At 47.7% G+C, this 19,713-nt stretch overlaps 1 protein-coding gene across 1 annotated transcript; it reads right to left on the reverse strand.

Annotated features, from left to right (window-relative positions):
- Nucleotides 1–1,262: 1,262 nt before the first annotated feature.
- LOC129344744 (schlafen family member 13-like) lies at nt 1,263–18,758 on the reverse strand. Its single transcript, XM_055001603.1, is given in 7 exon segments — nt 1,263–3,442; nt 4,634–5,183; nt 5,186–5,371; nt 7,258–7,386; nt 8,942–9,947; nt 10,041–10,164; nt 18,630–18,758. Coding segments are annotated over 6 exon segments (2,793 nt in total). The 5' UTR covers nt 10,158–10,164; nt 18,630–18,758; the 3' UTR covers nt 1,263–2,637.
- Between the last annotated feature and the right edge of the window lie 955 nt (nt 18,759–19,713).

Below are 19,713 nucleotides of genomic sequence, written 5' to 3' on the forward strand. Positions count from 1 at the left end.
TACACCAATGTCTTAATGTCATAAAGACTATAAAAATTCTTCTGCCTTGCTGTCCATTCAACAGAGGCTTTAATGTGTAAAAATGGGCAGCTGAAGCTGTTCATAGCATGGAGGTAAAGACCATTCCATAAAGTTTCTATTAAAGAGATGTCTTTTTTCTCTAGGAGGTTGGCGACCTTATAAGCCCGTCTTGTGATTTGCTCACAGGGCCCTGCAACATTGCAGCAACGTTCATGCTCCCTTTACCAGGAATCTCCAACCTTTCTTTAATGAGAGCCTCTTCTGAGTCATGAAAAATATCCCCATTACTCCCCTTCTCCTCTGCCGATGTTACAAAGCTTAATTCTATTCTAAAAACAGAACAGGGGCTAGGAAGTGCACCAGAAATAAAACTATCAGCTGGGCAGCACAAGTGAAAAGTGTATGAAATAAAAACATTTTTTTAAATGCCTAGAGCAGAACTTTTTGTAAACTTTTACTGGGTCTTCCAGGAGATACATGAGCTATTCTGCAGCAACTAACAAGCTACTGGTAGCTCACAAGCTATTTGTTGGAGAGGCCTGCTTTAGATCCAGTGGGGCTAAAAGGAGAATTAAAGAAAGATACATTGCACTTCTTACAGTGTAGTCTCAATTGGTGGTATGGGCAATAATGGAGATGCCCCCAGGGACACGCGCCCCAAAATCCCATAAAATGTGCAACAGCTCCAGACTCCTTGGCATCTATTTTACTATATGAAATTGAGTTCTTAGCACTTTCCCACCAATAACACAAAACAATTCCAAGTTTCTTCCATTTCCTCCTCCATCTCTCTTACCTAGGTCAATGTAGGTGTCCACACAGTTACCAAAATCAGTATGGTCTTGGATGCTGAAGCTCTTTTAAGAATGGCCAGTTTCAGAGGCTCAGAGAACGTTTTCCTAAGACTTCCTGCTTCAAAGAAGTTCAGGGACTCAAATATTATAGCTGCTGATTTGATAAAATCTGGTTTGTATTCTCAATCGTAATTTTGCAGAACTGGATTGCTAAAGCTCTGGGTATAGTTATAATCAGAAAGGAGAGGCATCCTTCTACTCTTGTTTTGTTTTTTAAAAAAGACAACAAGTCAAGAAAGAAAGGGATTCCAAATCCTATTGTGGCATCTCCTGGGAGGACGTGTGATTTTTTAAAAATTTAAAACATATCTTACCATTCCAGTTTAAAACTCATGAGGCATGTCAAACTCTCCAAGGTGACAACTGGGTTATTTATTTTTATTTGCATTATTTATAATCTTTATTTCTCACTGGATTATAAATCAATACAAACATTGTCTGGGATATTCAATAAACAATACAATAGGGTAAGGAGAGTAGAAGTTTGAGAACAAGCAAAAATCCAATACACACCTGAAAAACAATGTTAAAAAGAAACAAACTGATAGATGATATATAAAACTGCGAAGAACTAGCCAGTAGGAGCATACTTACAGCAACAGACAGTACATAGTAGTATAGTCTATAGTCCCTATCCCTGTACCACTGCATCTCTGAACCATTTCTTTGCAACACATCCCCATAACCTGTGTAAGAAAGTGCTCCTGGATAAATCAGTTTTGCACAGTTTGTGGAAATCTGGCCTCTTCAGGCAGACCGTTCCATATAAACCACATAAAATATAGCCATAAATTACAGACAAGCTCACTGAATCCAGTGGGAGTTGCTTCTAAGCAAACTTGCAAAGTATCGGGCTGCAACCTTATGTCTGTGAGATTATGCATAACTCTGCTAGGTCTTCAGCATTGCAGGCAGAAGTCTGTTTAACAGGATGCCCTCTATTGTTTACTTATCTTTTATATATATATGCAAGAAAATAAACATATTGAGTTAGCTAAGAAACCCTTAACCGGCAGTACCTGCCTTCATTTTGCAGGCATCTAATGCAACTGCATAAGGGAAAAATGCTTCTTCTCCTGGCTATCCCTTTTACAGGAGCCCCTCTCTCATGACCCCATGCGCTGTTAATTATACTAATCTTAGTCGGTGCTGATGGGCTGCTGATAACTCCCTGAACAAGTGTACAGTAACAGAATATATCCAGATTTTGATTGGAAGGAAGATAAGTGATTTCTGAAAAGTGAACAAAATTTGATATACTGATACTCTTATTAACTTCCACCTGAATTACAAAAATACATTAAAATTGGGAAGATCTGACAACTATAACAGAAGTTCCTCTTAGGGCATTAGACATTTTAGCCATGCAACCCATGCTGTTTAATTAGTCTCACTGCGTTATTAGAATATTACTCCATTATTTGGTGGTAGAGAGTACCCTCAAGTCATAGCTGACTTCTGACGACCCCTGGCGGGGTTTTCATGGCAAGAGACAAACAGAGCTGGTTTGCCATTTCCTGCCTCTGCAACCCTGGTCTTCGTTGGAGGTCTCCCATCCAAATACTAACCAAGGCAGCCCCTGCTTAGCTTCTGAGATCTGACAAGATCAGGCTCACCTGGGCTATCCAGGTGAGGGCACTACATTATTTTACACAGTTAAAACACTTTACATGAAGCCACTGTCTGTATTATACCACAAATATTAAAAACTGAAAGACCTGTCAATTTTTGGAAGAACTGGACACACTCATGGGACCCTCACTCATTGATAATCGTACAGCAAATAACAATGCAAGTTGGCCCGTGATACCATGCAGAGTAACAGATTTTCAGCAATAGCCAGTGAGGTCGAACATGGATAAATACCAAACACAATACTTTTTTCAAGGCCTGAAAAACGACGGGCACTGTCTAGAACAATGCTGTCCCCCTTTGCGCCGTCTGCTTCTGTGAAGTCTACAAGCAGCTTTAATTTTCTCATCTGTCTTGCCATTTTAGATGTTAGTAAGGGCCGATATTTATCCCTTTCTATTGCAGTACTGCACAGAATAGCAATGTTTTTTCCAGAATAACCATCTTGGAAGTACTGAAGACATTTAGTTACTATATAATCTGCTATTGCATTTTCATCATTCACATCAGGTCTCACTAAAACACCTTCTAGACTGTGACCACACCGAGCTTCATCTACCAGAGTTTTTAACTGTTCATAAGGAATATCATGTCCATTAGAAAAACTTAGTATATCATTCATTTGTTCTTTCATGGTGTCATAAATTTTAGTGGCATTCCGCACCACTAGAGTTAGCCATTCCTGAGGTTGCTGAGCATGCGGAGGAGGAAGGCCACAATCAAAAGGGTGTGTTTTTTGTAAATAATCCAAGAAGATCCATAAAATACCAGGCTTACGAGTATCATCTTGTGTGATTTCCATAGCTTGCCCATACCAATCACCATCTTCGGACCGGAAATTCTGGGCCTCATCAATTATGATGTGCTTCACTGACGGGAGGTATTTCCTTTTTAAAAAACTGACTCGTGTCACAGCTTGGCACACATTTTTCATTCTAGGAAAGAAAAAAATGTATTAGGTGTTTATTTACTGGCTTGAATCCAGACTAGCGTTTCTGCAGAAGCAAGGATTTCTGCTCACTGAATGTGGATTTCTTAACGCTCCCTATCCCGTGGTAGTCCCAAATGCCTTCTGAAATGCAGTTTCTGGGGGAACTCCAAGGACAGGATTTGGGGGGGGGGGGTGCGAATTTCAGACTGCTGAGAGGAAACAGGAGAATTATGTTTGGTGGACAGAAATCCTTTGCCTGCAGAAATGATAGTCTGTTTCTGTACATACACGTAATTAGCGATCTCATAAGAAACACGGCTTGTGTCAGATTAGGCAGGCCATCCATTCCAAGACTACACTACATCAATCGTTTGGGCATTCCTCTATCCTTGTTGGATCTGTGTGTTACATCCTGTAATGGCTGTGAATCCCCACCAGAACCCAGCATGCATCAGGAAGATACAAAGTGACAGGTAAGAACATCGTATACTGAGGAGTTGCTCCCCAGAGTCCACTGGCTGGATAGCTAAGAGGTGTGTATGTGGAAAGTAGTGTGCATTTCAATTTACCGGCCAAAATGTTCTTTGGAGGACACTAGATTTCTTATATTGTTTGTAAACTCCTCTTTAATTAAAAACTGTTGGGTGTCTTGCTGTCTTTCCTTTCTTGAAGCCCATTTGCTACCCACACTAAGAAGGCAAGCTAGGCAGTGAGTTTATATAACTGGATCAGTAATCTACTTCCTAGTATCCCCGCCCAACTGAAGAACTATCTTGCTAGAGTTGTCAACCACAGGTTGGGAAATTCCTGGAGAAGCCTGGGGAGGGCAGGGTGTAGAGCCAGTTTGGTGTAGTGGTTAAGAGCATGGGACTCTAATCTGGAGAACTGGATTTGATTCCCCACTCCTCCACTTGAAGCCAGCCTTGGGCCAGTCACAGCTCTCTCAGAGCTCTCTCAGCCCCACCTACCTCACAGGGAGATTGTTGTGGGGATAATAATAACATACTTTGTAAACTGCTCTGAGTGGGTGTTAAGTCATCCTGAAGGGTGGTATATAAATCGAATGTTGTTATTATTATTATTAACAACAACAACCACATTCAATTTATCTATCGCCCTTACAAATTTATGTAATTTTATAGAGTCAATTTTCCAGTTTTCTCCAGGAGAGTCGACTGTTGTGCAAAATATTTACCTCACAGTCTCACACAGAGGTTTGTTTTCACAAATGTAAAGGATTTCACTGGGGGGGCAGCAAAAAACATTCCTCATCTTCTCGATGACCTGCAAGGCCACCACAGTCTTCCCCGATCCTGGAAGGCCATAGATGAACAGCTTGCGGTTCTTGTGCAGATTCTTGGTCAGGATCTCATACTGTTTGAGGGTGAGAAGGTTGAAAAATTCACAGCCAAGCCGGTCACTTAAGACAGACCGAAACCTCAGCAAGACAATCACAAGGGCTTGCATCAGTTCCTCTAAATCATTCCTGGAGACCACGTAAGTGGGAGGGTAGGTGTCCAGCAAACTCAAATCTGTCTTTACCTCACCATGAGTGCCAAGCTCAATGACGTGTGGAACCACACACACTTTCCGAGTATATCCCCCTTCATTCACTAGTTTCTGCTTCAATATACGGGCAACATCCCTTGAATATCCCGGCACGGGGATTGTTGAAGAGACAGAATCATCCTTAGCCACAGTAATGGTGTACAGCACTGGAACGGTGTCTGTGGCTATTAAGAAATATCACAGGCAACATGTGGATGTTTCTGGAGTCCGGCATCAACAGCCCAGCTTCTTGAAAAGATCAAGACTCCTTTAGAAAACTGCCGTTCCTCCATCTTTTTGTTCATAATTCTCTTCAGTCCCACATACTCAGAGAAGAGTTCTGCGCAGAGCTCTTCTGGTTTACAGATTATCCCATTTGAATCTCCTAGAAATTCGAGAACATTTTATTCTAAAATGACACAAATGATTGTAAAGGCGTTATTGAAGTTCCTGAAAATTTAGTGGACTGAGGAAGGCAATAGAGAATGGTGTCCACAGTACAAAGAAGAGGCAAAATATAGCAAACAGTTCTTTAAAAAGTCTTTATGTTTCTGATTGTAGCAGTGAGGTCTCAGCATCAACAAATCACACATGAAACAAAGAGTCTCTCTACACAAGACACCTCAGTGCATGTTAGTCAAGTGTGCGGAGACGCAACATTAGCTGGGCAGGGTGCTTTAAAAAGACAAAGCGGACAGAGATCGCTCCTCAGAGGGTTTGTTAATTTCATCTTCGCCTCCCAGAAGGCTCTGTCAGTTTCACCTCTCCAGTCAGTTCAGTTCAGTTCACCTTTATTGGCATCAGTACCTCTCCAGTTTAAAACTGTGTGGGATCGCAACCAAAGGGCAGCGAGGAATGGAAATGGGCTGGAGCTGCCTTCCAGAGCTGGGGTTGGACATGGAGAGGATATGATGGGCCAAAGTTTTCCTTCTGGCATTTCACAGCCCCTTCACACAGCTCCAGTGTACAGCAAAGCCTTTGCCCTGCTGCCAGCTCTGTCTTTATAAACTACCCTTCCTTGCTAACATTGCATCTCCCTACATGTGTTCTTCACATGTCAGATTTCTTGTGTAGAGAGACTCGAAGAGAAACACTGGAAAGAAAGTGTTGAGTGAGACAGAGAAAAGTTGTATGCATTGGAATCCAAGAGCCAAAAAGAAGGACCCGAGGCTTCAAAACTGCCCATTAGGGGTGTGCAATCCAATCCAGCATTGGGGGGGCGGGCGGATTTTTGCCAATCCAGCTTAATCTGGCTTTCCTAAACCAAATCAGAGAATCCTGTATTCGATTTGAGAACCCAGATTCAGACCTCTGGATAAATGCAGGTAAATCTAGGAAATGTGGCTTCAGCCTCCGGCAGGCTCCTCCTGGACCTCTCCCACTTTTTTCTTAAGAGGGGAAGGGGAGGAGGGAGGGGGAGTAGGGCAGAGGCAGGAGAGAGGGGGAGTGAGGCAGGGAGGGGGGGAGTGAGTGGCCAATAGGGGTCCATCACATCCATTCCACCTAAACCAAACTGAAGCAAGGGACACTGCTGCAGCTTAGCCCGGTAGAATCAGTGTCATTAATAGCAGCCAGACACTGGGTTCAGATAGTGGGGAAACACCACAGGACAGAACCAAGCAGCACCCAGCCACAAGCCCAAGGTAGGGTTAAGTTGGGCCAATCTTCCTGAAACTTGGGGGGGGGGGGTCTGTAGAGGATAGTCAAGAGTAGATCCCCTGAAATTTTTGTGTTTTCAGGAAAAATGCCACCCCCAGTCTTCTAGATAGCCCCCATATTTTTCCCCATAGGGAATAAGGGAGAATTGGGAGCACCTTCTTGGGAGGCCCATAAAATTGCCCCCTGGTGTGCAATCTTCATGAAACTTGGGGGATTATTAGAGGACAATCAGGAGTAGGTTCTCTCCAAATCTGGTGAAGTTTGGTTGAAAAAATGACCCCTCATTTGGATATACCAAAAGTGAATTAGATACAGATGAACCGAATAAGAGAATCTGGGCTTTATCCTGACAGCAGCTTTCGCTTCAGGAGCAGACAACCTTACCGTTGGTCTATGGACAGTAATCCAAAGGTCCTGTCGAAATCTGGATTTTTATTGCTAGGTAACTCTTTGTCCGCAGATTTCTAGACTAGTTTTTGTTTATGTTCTTACCCACGCCTAAAACAGGCTGTATTGTACAGAATAAGAATAGTGTATGATGTAACCTTCAATATTGTTGCTAATTTACACAATCACAGTGTTTGTTATTACAGAATAAAAGTGAGAACTCACCTGGGCACAGAGAGCTTTGAAGATCCTTCGTGCAGGTGAGGCCTTTGGCAGAATATACCGATTTGGTGAGTGGAGACTTACGGCACCTACTCAATTCGATCTGGAAGCCATCAACAAAATGTGAAAGATCTGGGAAGTAAAGAAAAAATGAACACCCTAAACACTTCACCTCATCATAGACACAAACATTTGCCTTACTCTGAAGTATCACAGCCCAATGAGGGCAAATCTGTATCTTTTATTGCCCTCATTATGTGCCCAGAGTCTGGGAAGGAACATCCTTGATGCTTGTTGCCATCAAGCATCCATTTTGCGGTTCTGTCTCTATCCCCATCCACCTTGGATCTGCAACCAGTTTGCCTTTGCCGTTCATAAGAGGCCCCTTGAAATAGGGCTTTTGCAATACAAAAACAAAGATGGCAAAAGACAGGACAGGAGATGTCCCACCTGATTGTATTACAACCCTGACGCCACAAAAGAAAGCACAGAATGATTTTTAACACAATTATACACTGAAAGCTTTTAGACCATTGTTCAAACTATTTAGGTTCACACATGAAGCTTCCTTATACTGAATCAAATCATTGGCCCATCAAGGTCAGTACTGGCCACTCTGACTGCTAGTGGCACTCCAGGGTCTCAGCAGAGGTCTTTCATATCACCTAATGCCTGGTCCACAGAATCACAGAGTTGGAAGGGGCTATACAGACCTTCTAGTCCAACCCCCTGCCCAATGCAGGATGAGCCTAAGGCATCCCTGACAAATATTCATCCAGCCTCTTCTTGAAATCTGCCAGCGAAGGGGAGCTCTCCACCTCCCTGATTCCACCTTTGAACTACTCGGACCATGAAAAGGTTTTTCCTGATATCCAGCCGGTACCTTTCTGCAGGTAATTTAAGCCCGTTGCTTCGGGTCCTGTCCTTTGCTGCCAACTGGAACAGCTCCTTGCCCTCCTCCAAATGTCAGCCTTTTAATTGGTGGTGTTGGGAACTGAACCTGGGACCTTCTTCAAGCTAGAAGTGACGAATGACACTTGAATGGCAAGTGAACAGACTCACATGTATTCCTCCCTGTACGCTTGCGCTCCACTCGATCGAGTCTGTTCGCTTGCCATTCAAGGTGTCATTCGTCACTTCTAGCTTGGCCCAAAGTGATGCTCTTCCAATGAGCCACAGCCCCTCCCCTAACCTAGGTGCTTCTCAGCACAAGGCTCTGTTATCCTACTATATTCCTTTCTAACAATGTGACATCAGCTTCCAGTTAATGAAGTTTGTTTCTCAGTCATATGACTCTCTATTTGTATCATTTGCCTTCATTTAATTTCCACCTAACTCATCTCCTCTCCACCCCAATGCGTCCCTCCTTTCCTTATCTGCACAACATGGGGACCTCCCGTTGCCAAAACTCCACCCATCAAGAGACTGTTTAGTGAACTCAGCTGCTCCGTTCACCTCCACCACCCTCCTCTCTTGCTTTCCTCTAGCAAGCTTGTGCCAGATGCTCACTCCATGCCTAGAAACCGCCCCCCCCCCCCAATACTGTTTCTCTTTTCCAGCCAAATTGTGCTGTAAAGCTACAGCACAGCTTGGAACGGAAATGGTGGGGGGATTCTTTAAAGGGCTAAAAGCGGCATACGAATAAACTGCACACTGAACCCCACAAGGCACATCACTATAACAGGACCTGGGTCTTCTGCTACCATCAGCTCGGCCCATTCATCAACTTCCAGTTTCTTCACTTGGTGATCTTTCACAATCCAGGAATCCGGAGTGGCCTCAAAAACAGCACAGCAAAACGGCTCAATTCGTATGGCAAAGACGTAACCATGCCTTGTTCCGTTTGCTTCATAAACAGGCAAGATTTTACATTTAAATGTGACTTTCTCTAAAGACGTGCAGAAATGGAAGTGGGCCAAACTCTCAATGGTTTCCTGCACTTCGATTTCCAGTTGCTCCGGCTGTAAATTTACTTCATATCCAATAACCTTCCGATCATCGCCAACTCCAAAAATTAAGTATCCTCCTTTGGTGTTTGCAAAAGCAGAGATGTATTCAGGCAGCTTCGCTCTAACAAATTCCAGGATGTCCTTATCCTTTGGGAAGCTTTTAAACTCAACCTCAGATGACTCAGTGAACTCCAGGAATTCTCTGAATTCCAGACTGTGTCGTTCAAAAAACTGAGCGGCAGCCTTGTGAATATCTTCTTCCACCTGCACACCAACTCCTCTCGAATGTCCAATGTTCTCCCAAATACGCACCCTCTTCTGAGTCAACCCGGCCATCTCTCCAGGATCTTTCTTAGCAGACGTTTGCTTTGCTTTCAGAAAATTCAGAGCCTCCATGGGTTTCATTTTCACAACCGAGGTGCCGGATCTCTGAAACAGCCCAGTTCCCAAGCAACAAAGACGAGTCTTTGATATTCCTATGGGTTGCGATAAGCTCTCACGACTCCAAGTTTTGACCCAAATCTGCAAACAAGAATCATCCTGGACTGTATCAAAGTAGTCAGAGAAGGTATCGGATTGAATATGGTCCCGAAAGGAATTTTCTATGTCTAGACCAAGCCCGTGTAGTTTATAGGAATAGTCTTCATTTTCAATTTCGGCCCTTATCACTCCTCCCCCAGAGTTCAGCAAGGCACAGGCAGCTCGGAGGAGAAGAGTTTCTTGATGATCTAGTTTCTCTGTCCGCTCTTTTTTTAACACGCTTATTTCTTTTTTAGTTTCTTTGTTGGATTTTTTGGACTTATCCTTCTTGATCTGCTCTCGAACATTCATTTCAACAGCTTTCTTCTTGCGGCTTCTTTGGTTCTCACCAAATATTATTTTCCCTACATTTATGACATATTCAGGGCAGTTAGTTCTTAAGTCAAGCCACAGGGGGTCTTTTTTAGTGGCCATCTTCCACCTGCACAGACAAACAAGCAAATAAACGGGGGAAGCTTTAGCAATCCCACAGAACATTTTCACGATGTTGTGTTTTACAAATATTTGCATACCTCTAAACGCTGCGGAATCTGTTGGCAACACAGTGACCATTGCCCAACATGGTTTTTCATCCATCCTAACATTCACTGCATGAGTTAGGCAATGGACATTTTCAAACAAATGGATCACAGTCAGTGCTAAGCAGATGCGTTATCAATCACCTCTTCAAAGACTTTTCAGGCAAACAAAGATACAAGGCTGTGAGATAGATCCAGAGGAGTTAGCCATGTTAGTCTGTAGTAGCAAAATAGAAAAGAGTCCAGTAGCACCTTTAAGATTAACCAACTTTACTATAGCATAAGCTTTTGAGAATCACAGTTCTCTTTGTCAGTTGCATCTGATGAAGAGAAAACAGGGTTAACATACCTGTAACTTATGTTCATCGAGTTCTTCTGTGCTGACACACATGGGACTGCGCAGGCGCAGGCCAGCCGCCGGAGAATTTTCTAGAGCTTCCATGGCTCCGAAGGGGCCGTTTGTCGCGCGCCTCAGCGACCGTTTTCCCGCCCAAACGGTCACGTGATCCTCCAGCGACCAACGGCCCCTTCCCTCAGTTCTCCCTTGCCGCCGCTTGACCAACACACTTCAGCCATAACACCTTAAAAACACCAATTTCTGTTACAGCCACCACATCATTGTGCATTGGAGTTCACAGCGGGGTAGGAGGGAGGGTTGTGTGTCAGCACAGAAGAACTCGATGAACATAAGTTACAGGTATGTTAACCCTGTTTTCATCTTCGTTCTTCTGTGCCTCCACACATGGGAGTGTACCAAGCTTCACACAATAAGGAAGGCGGGGGTGAAGTCCAACACAATTTTATTGAACAAACAAGAGCAACAATAAATAGATATGCATATATACATCTATGTAAAAATACTGTGTAAGGACACATAAATACTCAATATTTACATATATACACACCCCCAGGTACATATATACACACTTTCACTCAAGGGTACCCAACAGGTACGCCAAGAAAGTCATTCCAAAACTCCCTCAGGAAAAAAGGGAGTGTAAGACAGCCTTGGCCACAGATACATCCTGCTCCGCATTGACATCAACGGCGTAATGCCTGACAAAGGTGTCTGCAGAGGACATGTGGCTGCTTTACAAATGTTAACCAGGGGCACCCCCCTGAGGAGTGCCGAAGAGGATGCTTGGGACCGCGTGGAGTGGGCTCTGACATGGAGCGGGCAAGCCACCCCTGCCAGGGAATAGGCCTTGCTAATGGCCGCCACAATCCACCTAGACAGGGTCTGTGAGGAAGCCCTGCTACCCTTGTCCTTGGCCCCAAAACATACAAACAGGTGAGGACAGGAGCGGAATCCCTTCGTCCTATCCAGGTAATAGGCTAGGGCCCTCTTCAAGTCTAGGGAATGAAGGGCCTTTTCCCCCTTAGAGGAAGGTTGAGGAAAGAATGCAGGTAGTGAGATATCCTGCGAGAGGTGGAAGGCGGACACCACCTTGGGCAGGAATCCGAGGCAGGGACGCAGGACCACCTTGTTGGGATGAAACACAAGAAAGGGAGGGTCAGACCGCAGTGCAGACAGCTCACTGACCCTTCTGGCCGATGTGACGGCCACCAAGAATGCTACCTTGTAGGATAGCATATCCAAGGGGCAGGTAGCCATAGGTTCAAATGGAGGCAACATGAGACGTGAGAGCACCAAGGACAGCGACCACTGAGGCACTGGCGCCGACACAGGTGGGTAAAGATTGTACATGCCCTTAAGGAACTGGCGGGATTGTGGGTGAGAAAACACCGTAGCCCCCTCAACTCGGGCGTGAGCAGCTGATATCGCTGCCAGGTGGACCTTGAGGGAGGACACCTTCAAGCCCCGGCCACGCAAGTGGCACAAATACTCGAACACAACCCCCAAGGGACTGCTGTCGGGCACCACTCCTCTGGCAAGTGCCCAAAGCTCAAACCTGCGCCACTTGGCCGCATAAGCGCGCCTAGTGGAAGGCCGACGAGCATTCAGGAGGACCCTCTGTACCTCGTCAGTAAAGCCTATCGGGGAGGAACGATCCGCCAAGCCGTTAGGTGCAGCTTCCTGGGATCGTGGTGGACCAGGCTCCCGTTTAGGAGAAGGTCTTGCCGAGGGGGCAGACTCACATATGTCCGTTGGGACATCCGCAGGAGCTTCGGGAACCAAACCTGCCGTGGCCAGAAGGGGGCCACCAGGATGCAGTCCGTCCCGTCCTCCTCTATCTTGCACAGGACCCTGGGAATCAAGGGGAATGGAGGAAACATGTAGTGCAAGCCCTGCGTCCACGTAAACTGGAAGGCATCCCCAATAGAGAGGGGGTCGCTCCCTGCCCTGGAACAGAACGTGTGGGCCTTGGTGGTCGCCGCAGTGGCGAATACGTCTATCACCGGGTGACCCCACATCTGAAAGATCGGCCCAATGCACTCTACGTTCAGTTCCCACTCGTGGTCCAGTAAAGGGACCCTGCTGAGGGCATCTGCCCGGGCATTGTCTGACCCAGCCACGTGTATAGCACGGAGCGACACACCGTTCCTGATAGCCCACTGCCAAGTAAGTGTGGCTTCCCGGCACAGGGCCATGGACACTGTGCCCCCCTGCTGATTCACGTAGTACATGGCAGTCGTGTTGTCCGTCTGCACCAAGACCTGACGATTTCTCAGCAGTGCTGTAAGAGACACAAGTGCGAAACGAATGGCCCTTAGTTCAAGCACATTGATATGGAGGGTCTTTTCCCTGTCAGACCAGACATCCTGCACAGACACATCACCACAGTAAGCCCCCCATCCCAACAGAGAGGCATCAGTGGTAACCGTGACGTCATGGTGCTGATACACAAAGGGGGTCCCTCTAAACAAGTTGTCATCAGACAGCCACCAGTCCAAGGAGGAGAGGATGACCCTCGGGATAGAGAATTTGAGGGACGGAGGGTGCAGCAGAGCATCGTACCTCCGCACAAACCAGTTCTGGAGAGGGCGCATACGCAGCCTAGCAAAAGGCACCACAGAGGTGGCCGCTGCCATATGCCCTAGTAAGCACTGGATAGTGCGCACAGACTGGAATCGGTTCCTTTTAAACAAGGACACTAGACCCCTTAGGGACCGAGCCCTCTCCAAAGGGAGCAGAGCCTTATCCTCCACAGAGTCTAAAAGTGCACCAATGTAGGACACTTTGCAGTTGGGCACCAGTTTGGATTTCTCAAAGTTCACCAGGAGCCCCAGGCGTTGGCAAGTGCTAAGTACCAAGTCAATGTCCTGCACCAGCCTAGACTCCGATTCAGCCACGATGAGCCAGTCATCGAGGTACGGAAAGATGGTACAGCCTTCCTCCCGTAGGAAGGAAACCACAGGGGCCACACATTTCGTGAACACTCGTGGGGCAGTGGACAGGCCAAAGGGGAGCACCTTATACCGGAAAACCCTTTGCCGGCAAACAAAGCTCAGGTATTTCCTGTGCTCCTCCCGTATCCCCACGTGAAAGTATGCGTCCTTTAAGTCAAGAACCGCAAACCAATCCCCCTGTTTAAGCAAGGCGATCACAGCCGCCAACGTTACCATTTTGAACTTGGTCACCTTGAGGAAGGCATTAAGGCCCCTCAGATCTAAAATGGGACGTAAGCCCCCATCCTTCTTAGGGACCAGGAAGAACCTAGAGAAGAAACCCTTCACAGAGTCCTCATAGGGCAATTCCTCCACAGCACCCTTGGCCAAGAGCGACACGATCTCCGCATCCAGCTCGGCCATAGTGTTATTGACAGCTGTCAGGGGTGAACTGCATCTAGGCAGCTCAACAAACTCCAGCCCGTATCCCAGTTCAACAATAGTTAAGACCCATGAGTCAGATGTTATTGACTCCCACTCAGAGAGGAGTGGACTAAGTCTGTCCGAAAAGTTCGGGGATACGGCTGGCGCGACCCGTCAGTACTGCCTCCCGGCGCCCTGCTGATCTTTCTGCTGGGCCGGTTGCTGTGCCTGACGAGGCTTGAAGGGCCGACGCCTCCTCTGCTGTTGTGCGGGAGGGTAAGGCGGCTGCTGGTAGGCAGGATACTGCTGGTAGCCCGGCCGCTGTTGCTGGTATCTGCCCTGGAAATGGTAAGGGCCAGACCGGGGAGCGTACCGTGACCTGGAGGAGGGCTTGTCAGCTGGAGCCAGACCCAAAGACCGCGCCGTCTGTCTGTCCTCCTTTTTCTTCTTCAGGGTCTCGTCGGTGGACTTGGAGAACAGCGAGTCCCCTTCAAAGGGCATGCTCTCCACCCTGGAACGCACCTCTTGGGACAGGGCCGTCGACCGCAACCAAGAGTGGCGCCTGAGGACCACCGCCGACGCCATCCCTCTAGCAGCAGTGTCAGCAGCGTGGCTCCCAGCGTTCATCTGCTGCTTAGACAGCCTCACAGCCTCCGTCTGCAGCAAGGACACCACAGCCTTCTGCTCAGGAGGGAGGTCTCGGGTATAGGATGCCAACTTCTCCCAGAGGTACAGCTGGTACCCTGCCATGATGGTCTGGTAGTTGGCAATCCTCAGACCCAGCGAAGCTACAATGTACTGGCGCCTGCCCATGGCATCCAGCTTCTTGCCCTCTTTATCGGCAGGCACCGAGGAGTGACCCGATCGTCGGGGGTTGAACTCCTCTGTGACCAAGGAGGAAGGTGGAGGGTGCTTCACCAACGCCGGCCAGGTGCCCTGCTTGATCTTGTAAAGCTGCTCGATGCGCTTGGATGTTGGAGGCTGATCACAGGGCACCTGCCACACCTTCTCCACAATCTCCTCAATACCCTCGAGCATGGAAAAGCCAACGTACGCCGGATTGTCCCCGTAAATACGTTTGAGGAGCTTGTCCTTGGTCTGGGGGACTGCCGAAGAGATGTCCATCTCGAGAGCCTTGGCCATCCTTGCCATCTGGTCGGCGTAGATGCGGAGGTCCTCGAATGGCGAGTCCGCCGATGGCACTAGCTCCTCAGCCGGCGATGGTTCGGACCAGGACTCCGACTGGTAGCCGCCAAAGCTCCCCACTTCCTCCTCATCGGAACCGAGCTGGGATTCCGGAACCGGGAGCGGAGGGGGAGCCCACGCCGACCTCGATGTCGAAAGCCTCGGTTCCGACACGGAGAAGCCCGCAGGTGCCCCCTCCCATTGGCAACGGTATGGCGAGGGGAGGTAGGAAGCCTGTCGATGCCGGGACGCAGCGGACCGGACTGATCGGACACTGTCCCCGGAACCATGCTGCTCACGACCGACCGGGGGTGGAGACGGACGGGCAGGCGACGGACGGCTCCGACGAGGGGACGGGCTCGGTTCCAGCCTCGGCGACCGAAGGGGAAGCGATGGTCGGCTCTGACGGCGCGGGCTCGGCTCCGGCCCCGACGAGAATTCTGCGGGCACCGTCTCGAAGGCCATCGGATCCGGCACCGGCACGGAGATGTCTTCTGGCTCCGGGGAGCCCAGATGAGGGGAAGGCGTGTGAGGAAGCACGATGACCTCCTCCTGAGGAGCGGGACGCGGCGACCGGTGATGCTTGGTCTTCTTCTTCTTCTTCGCTGGTTCCGAAGAAGACCTCGGAACCGACGCGCTCCTCGCCTTCGAAGGGGACCTCGGCTTCAACCTCTTCGCCTTGATCGGGATCGAACCGGTCGTCGGTTCCGACCGGGGACTCGGTACCAGGACCCTCGGTTCCGAAGCTGGTCTCGGATCCGACCTGGTAGATGATGCGCTACGGGGCGGCCGCACCGGTCCCTGCGCTGGAGAGGCCGCTCTCGACGCCGAGGCACTCGGGGGAAGCGGTTTCGACCCCGACCTCGCGGAGGCCACTGAGCCAGCTCTTGATTGCCGTTCGGCAGAGGGGCTAGGGCCGGCCTTGGACGGACGTAACGGGGTTCCCTCCGACATGACCTTCTGCCACAACGAGGAATTTAGCCGGGCCTTGCGATCCTGCCGGGCCTTGCTGGTGAAACCCTGGCAGATCCTACAGGCCGAGACATTGTGGGTCTCCCCCAAGCAAAAAAGGCACAAATCATGGCCATCGGATTTGGCCATTTTAGTGTGGCATTTTAGGCAATGCTTGAAGAGAGCCGTAGAGGCCATCTTCAGGGGCACGCGAAAGAAGGGTCAAAAACAGTCCGAGTCAAATTACCGAGTCCACGTCAAAGTCCAAAGCGAGATCCAAAGAATAGTCGAGGTCACGAAGTCCGAAGTCAAAAGCCAAGCAATCAGTTAGAGTAAAGCACGAAGCACAAAAGCACAGAGCAACGAAGCTCACGTTCTCTCCAAGCGGCGGCAAGAAGAGAACTGAGGGAAGGGGCCGTTGGTCGCTGGAGGATCACGTGACCGTTTGGGCGGGAAAACGGTCGCTGAGGCGCGCGACAAACGGCCCCTTCGGAGCCATGGAAGCTCTAGAAAATTCTCCGGCGGCTGGCCTGCGCCTGCGCAGTCCCATGTGTGGAGGCACAGAAGAATGAAGATGAACTGTGGTTCTCGAAGGTTTATGCTACAGTAAAGTTGGTTAGTCTTAAAGGTGCTACTGGACTCTTTTCTATTAAGACTGTGAGATGACTCCGCAAGAGGATGTGGGAGGACATATTTTAGCACTGAACTTATAACAAGGTATATGTTGGTTTTTGTTTTTGTTTTACTTTTATTACTTAGGCTGTTTCCGCACACATTGGATAATGCACTTTAGCAATTGTTTTGAAGTGGATTTTTTGTTTCACACATGAAAAATTCAGTTCCAAATGATCTCTAAAGAGGATTAGAAGTGCATTATCTAATGTGTGCAGAATCAACCTCTGAAAGTTCCTCAGGAAGCACTTGCAGGATTTTTTATGTTGTTGGAATAACCTGCCTTTTCCAAATGAGAAGGGGAGGTGCTTTGAAGGATAAGAATTACCATACACTCTTAGGTCTGTAGCCCTGGTGCCTGACCTTATGTAAACTTACTCAGAAGTAAACACCCTGTCTTCACTAGTACATAAATGCAAACGCATTTAGGGTTGTAGTACAATCCTTTGCCTAGTTAGGAACACACAGTGATTTTAAATAGGCACGCTCAACACTGCATACAGCAGAACTAGATGGCACAGTTGCAATTTTACTCAGTGGGGAACGGGCCTCACTGAATAAGATGTGACTTACTTCTGAGAAGACTCGCTTAGGATTGTCCCCATATTTCTCAGACAGTAAACTCCACCAGATAAGAACCTGGTGCTGGTGGTAAGGCCCATCAAGTTTTAGCTGACCTATGGCAACCCTTACTGGGGTTTTCAATTTATTATTGCCTGCCTCTGCATAGTGACCCTGGTCTTCCATCCCAAACTAACCAGGGCTGACTCTGTTTAGCTACTAAGATCTGGCAAAATCAAGCTTGTCTGGACTATCCACACTAGAAGTTACTTTGGGTTAACAGGATTGAGTCAGGAGGCTAGAATAAAAATAGCAAACCTCTTAAACGTAAGCAATTAGGCTTGCTCACAAGCTTCAGTGACTACATGTACAACTGGTATACATACTTGATTTTTCTTTATACTTGCCCTGAATAATACTCATGTTACACTTAACACACATACAGCTCAACATGTGACTTAAACTCCCTATTTATCCATATTTATTCGTAAAGAGAATGTGCACTGGCTCTTTCTTACAAACAGACGTGCACTTGTGCATACCAGATGTGTTCACTATAACCTGTGAGCAGGGCTATTGCTTCTGAGTAAAAGCGGCATAGTGGTTGGACTACAAATCAGCACTCTGCTGGTTCGACTCTCACCACGGCTATGAGCTCAGCAAGTGGCCTTGGGTAAGCCACTCCTCTCAGCCCCAGCTCCCCAGCTGTATTGTGGCGATAATGATATCACTGACTTTGTTCACCGCTCTAAGTGGGCCACTGATCAGTCTAGAAGAGCTGTATATAACCACAGCTATTAGTATTGCATCAGTGTTAGGGCTGTCAAACCCGACGGTAGAGATAGGCACCTCCAGAACATGCACTCAGAAGACACATGGATCAGGGCCCTGCCTTACCCACCAACACTCCCCCCCCCCGCTTTAGTTCTAGGCAATTCAGCCACAAAGATGGAAGCTTATTGACTGAGATATGTGTGTGCGTATGTGTGCACGCGTATATGAGTTTGTGAAAATTTTAAAATGTTTTAGGCACACTGATGCATGTAAGGACAGATGGATTCACATTCTATGTGCATCTGAAGAAGTGAGCTGTGTCTCACGAAAGCTCCTACCCTACCATAAATTTTGTTAAGTCTTACAGGTGCTACTGGTCTCTTGTTCTTTCCCACTGCTACAAACCGACTAACACGGTTACCCATCTTGATCTACACTGATGCGTGTCACTGAAAATTGCGGGATTTCTGAAAAAACATACTGAGGACGGTCCACATGTCCTTACACTTACCTGGAAGTAAGTCCTATTGATTGCTCTGAGACTTGGGCCACGTAACGCCCCTTCAGCCCTCCCACACGTTGCCGCCTCTTTCTTCCACTCTTGGCTATTGTGCAATTAATAACTTTTGCACGTTTGGGATCTTCGCTTGCTAAAAGAAAAAAATCTTTCTCCCGGAGGTTGCTTCGTTTTCGCACCACTTTTGCTCCAGCCGAGGCAAGTCTGAACCTGCCCCTTTGAACGAGGCGCTCCAGACCCAGCCGGAGTTCCCTTCAGATGCTGATTGGCCAGCAGGAGCTATCAAGGGGCAAGGACTCCAGGAAGCCGCGCCGATGCTGCCGGTTCCGTATCGGTCGCAGCCAGATGCGGAGGCAACAGGTGCCCAAAGCTAGGCCGAGGCGGCAAAACAGGGAGAGTTTGCTTTCTCCCCGCCCCAGCAACTTCTGTATGTGCTTCCATACTGACGCCTTTTAAATATCGCTTTGGAATGTTTATGTTAATCGGATTTATAATCCGCCCTCCTCGCTGGCAGGTTCAGGGTGGCTCACAACGAGTATTTAAGTACAGATTTAAAATACATATTAAAACAGATACAACCAACCAATAAATACAAAATTACATAAATAGGCGTCAATAGGCAATTACTCCACCAATGAGAGCAGGAAGAGAGTGCCCTGTGCGTCTTTGTCTTTTTGAATATGAGGAAACAGAATGGTTTCCAGTTGGCAAAGGTATCAGAGGTATACTATCTCCCTGTTAACCCTAGGGTTGCCAGCCTCCAGGTGGTAGCAGGAGATCTCCCGGAATTACAATTGATCTCCTGGACAAAGAGAGAAGTTTTCCTGGAGAAAATGGCTGCTTTGAAGGGTGAACTCTATGGCATTGTATCTCACAGAGGCCCTTCCCCCTCCTCAAAACCCACCCCTCTCTAGGCTCCACCCCCAAAATCTCCAGGAATTTCCCAACCTGGACCTGGCAACCCTAGTTCACCCTCTATGCAGAGCATATCATAAGGAAAGCTAGATTAGAGCTAGAAGAAGGTGCAGTGAAAATTGGTGGGAGGGACATTAACAATTTGAGATATGCAGATGACACC

This window comes from Eublepharis macularius, chromosome 17 (assembly GCF_028583425.1).
Source record: "Eublepharis macularius isolate TG4126 chromosome 17, MPM_Emac_v1.0, whole genome shotgun sequence".
NCBI lineage: Eukaryota > Metazoa > Chordata > Lepidosauria > Squamata > Eublepharidae > Eublepharis > Eublepharis macularius.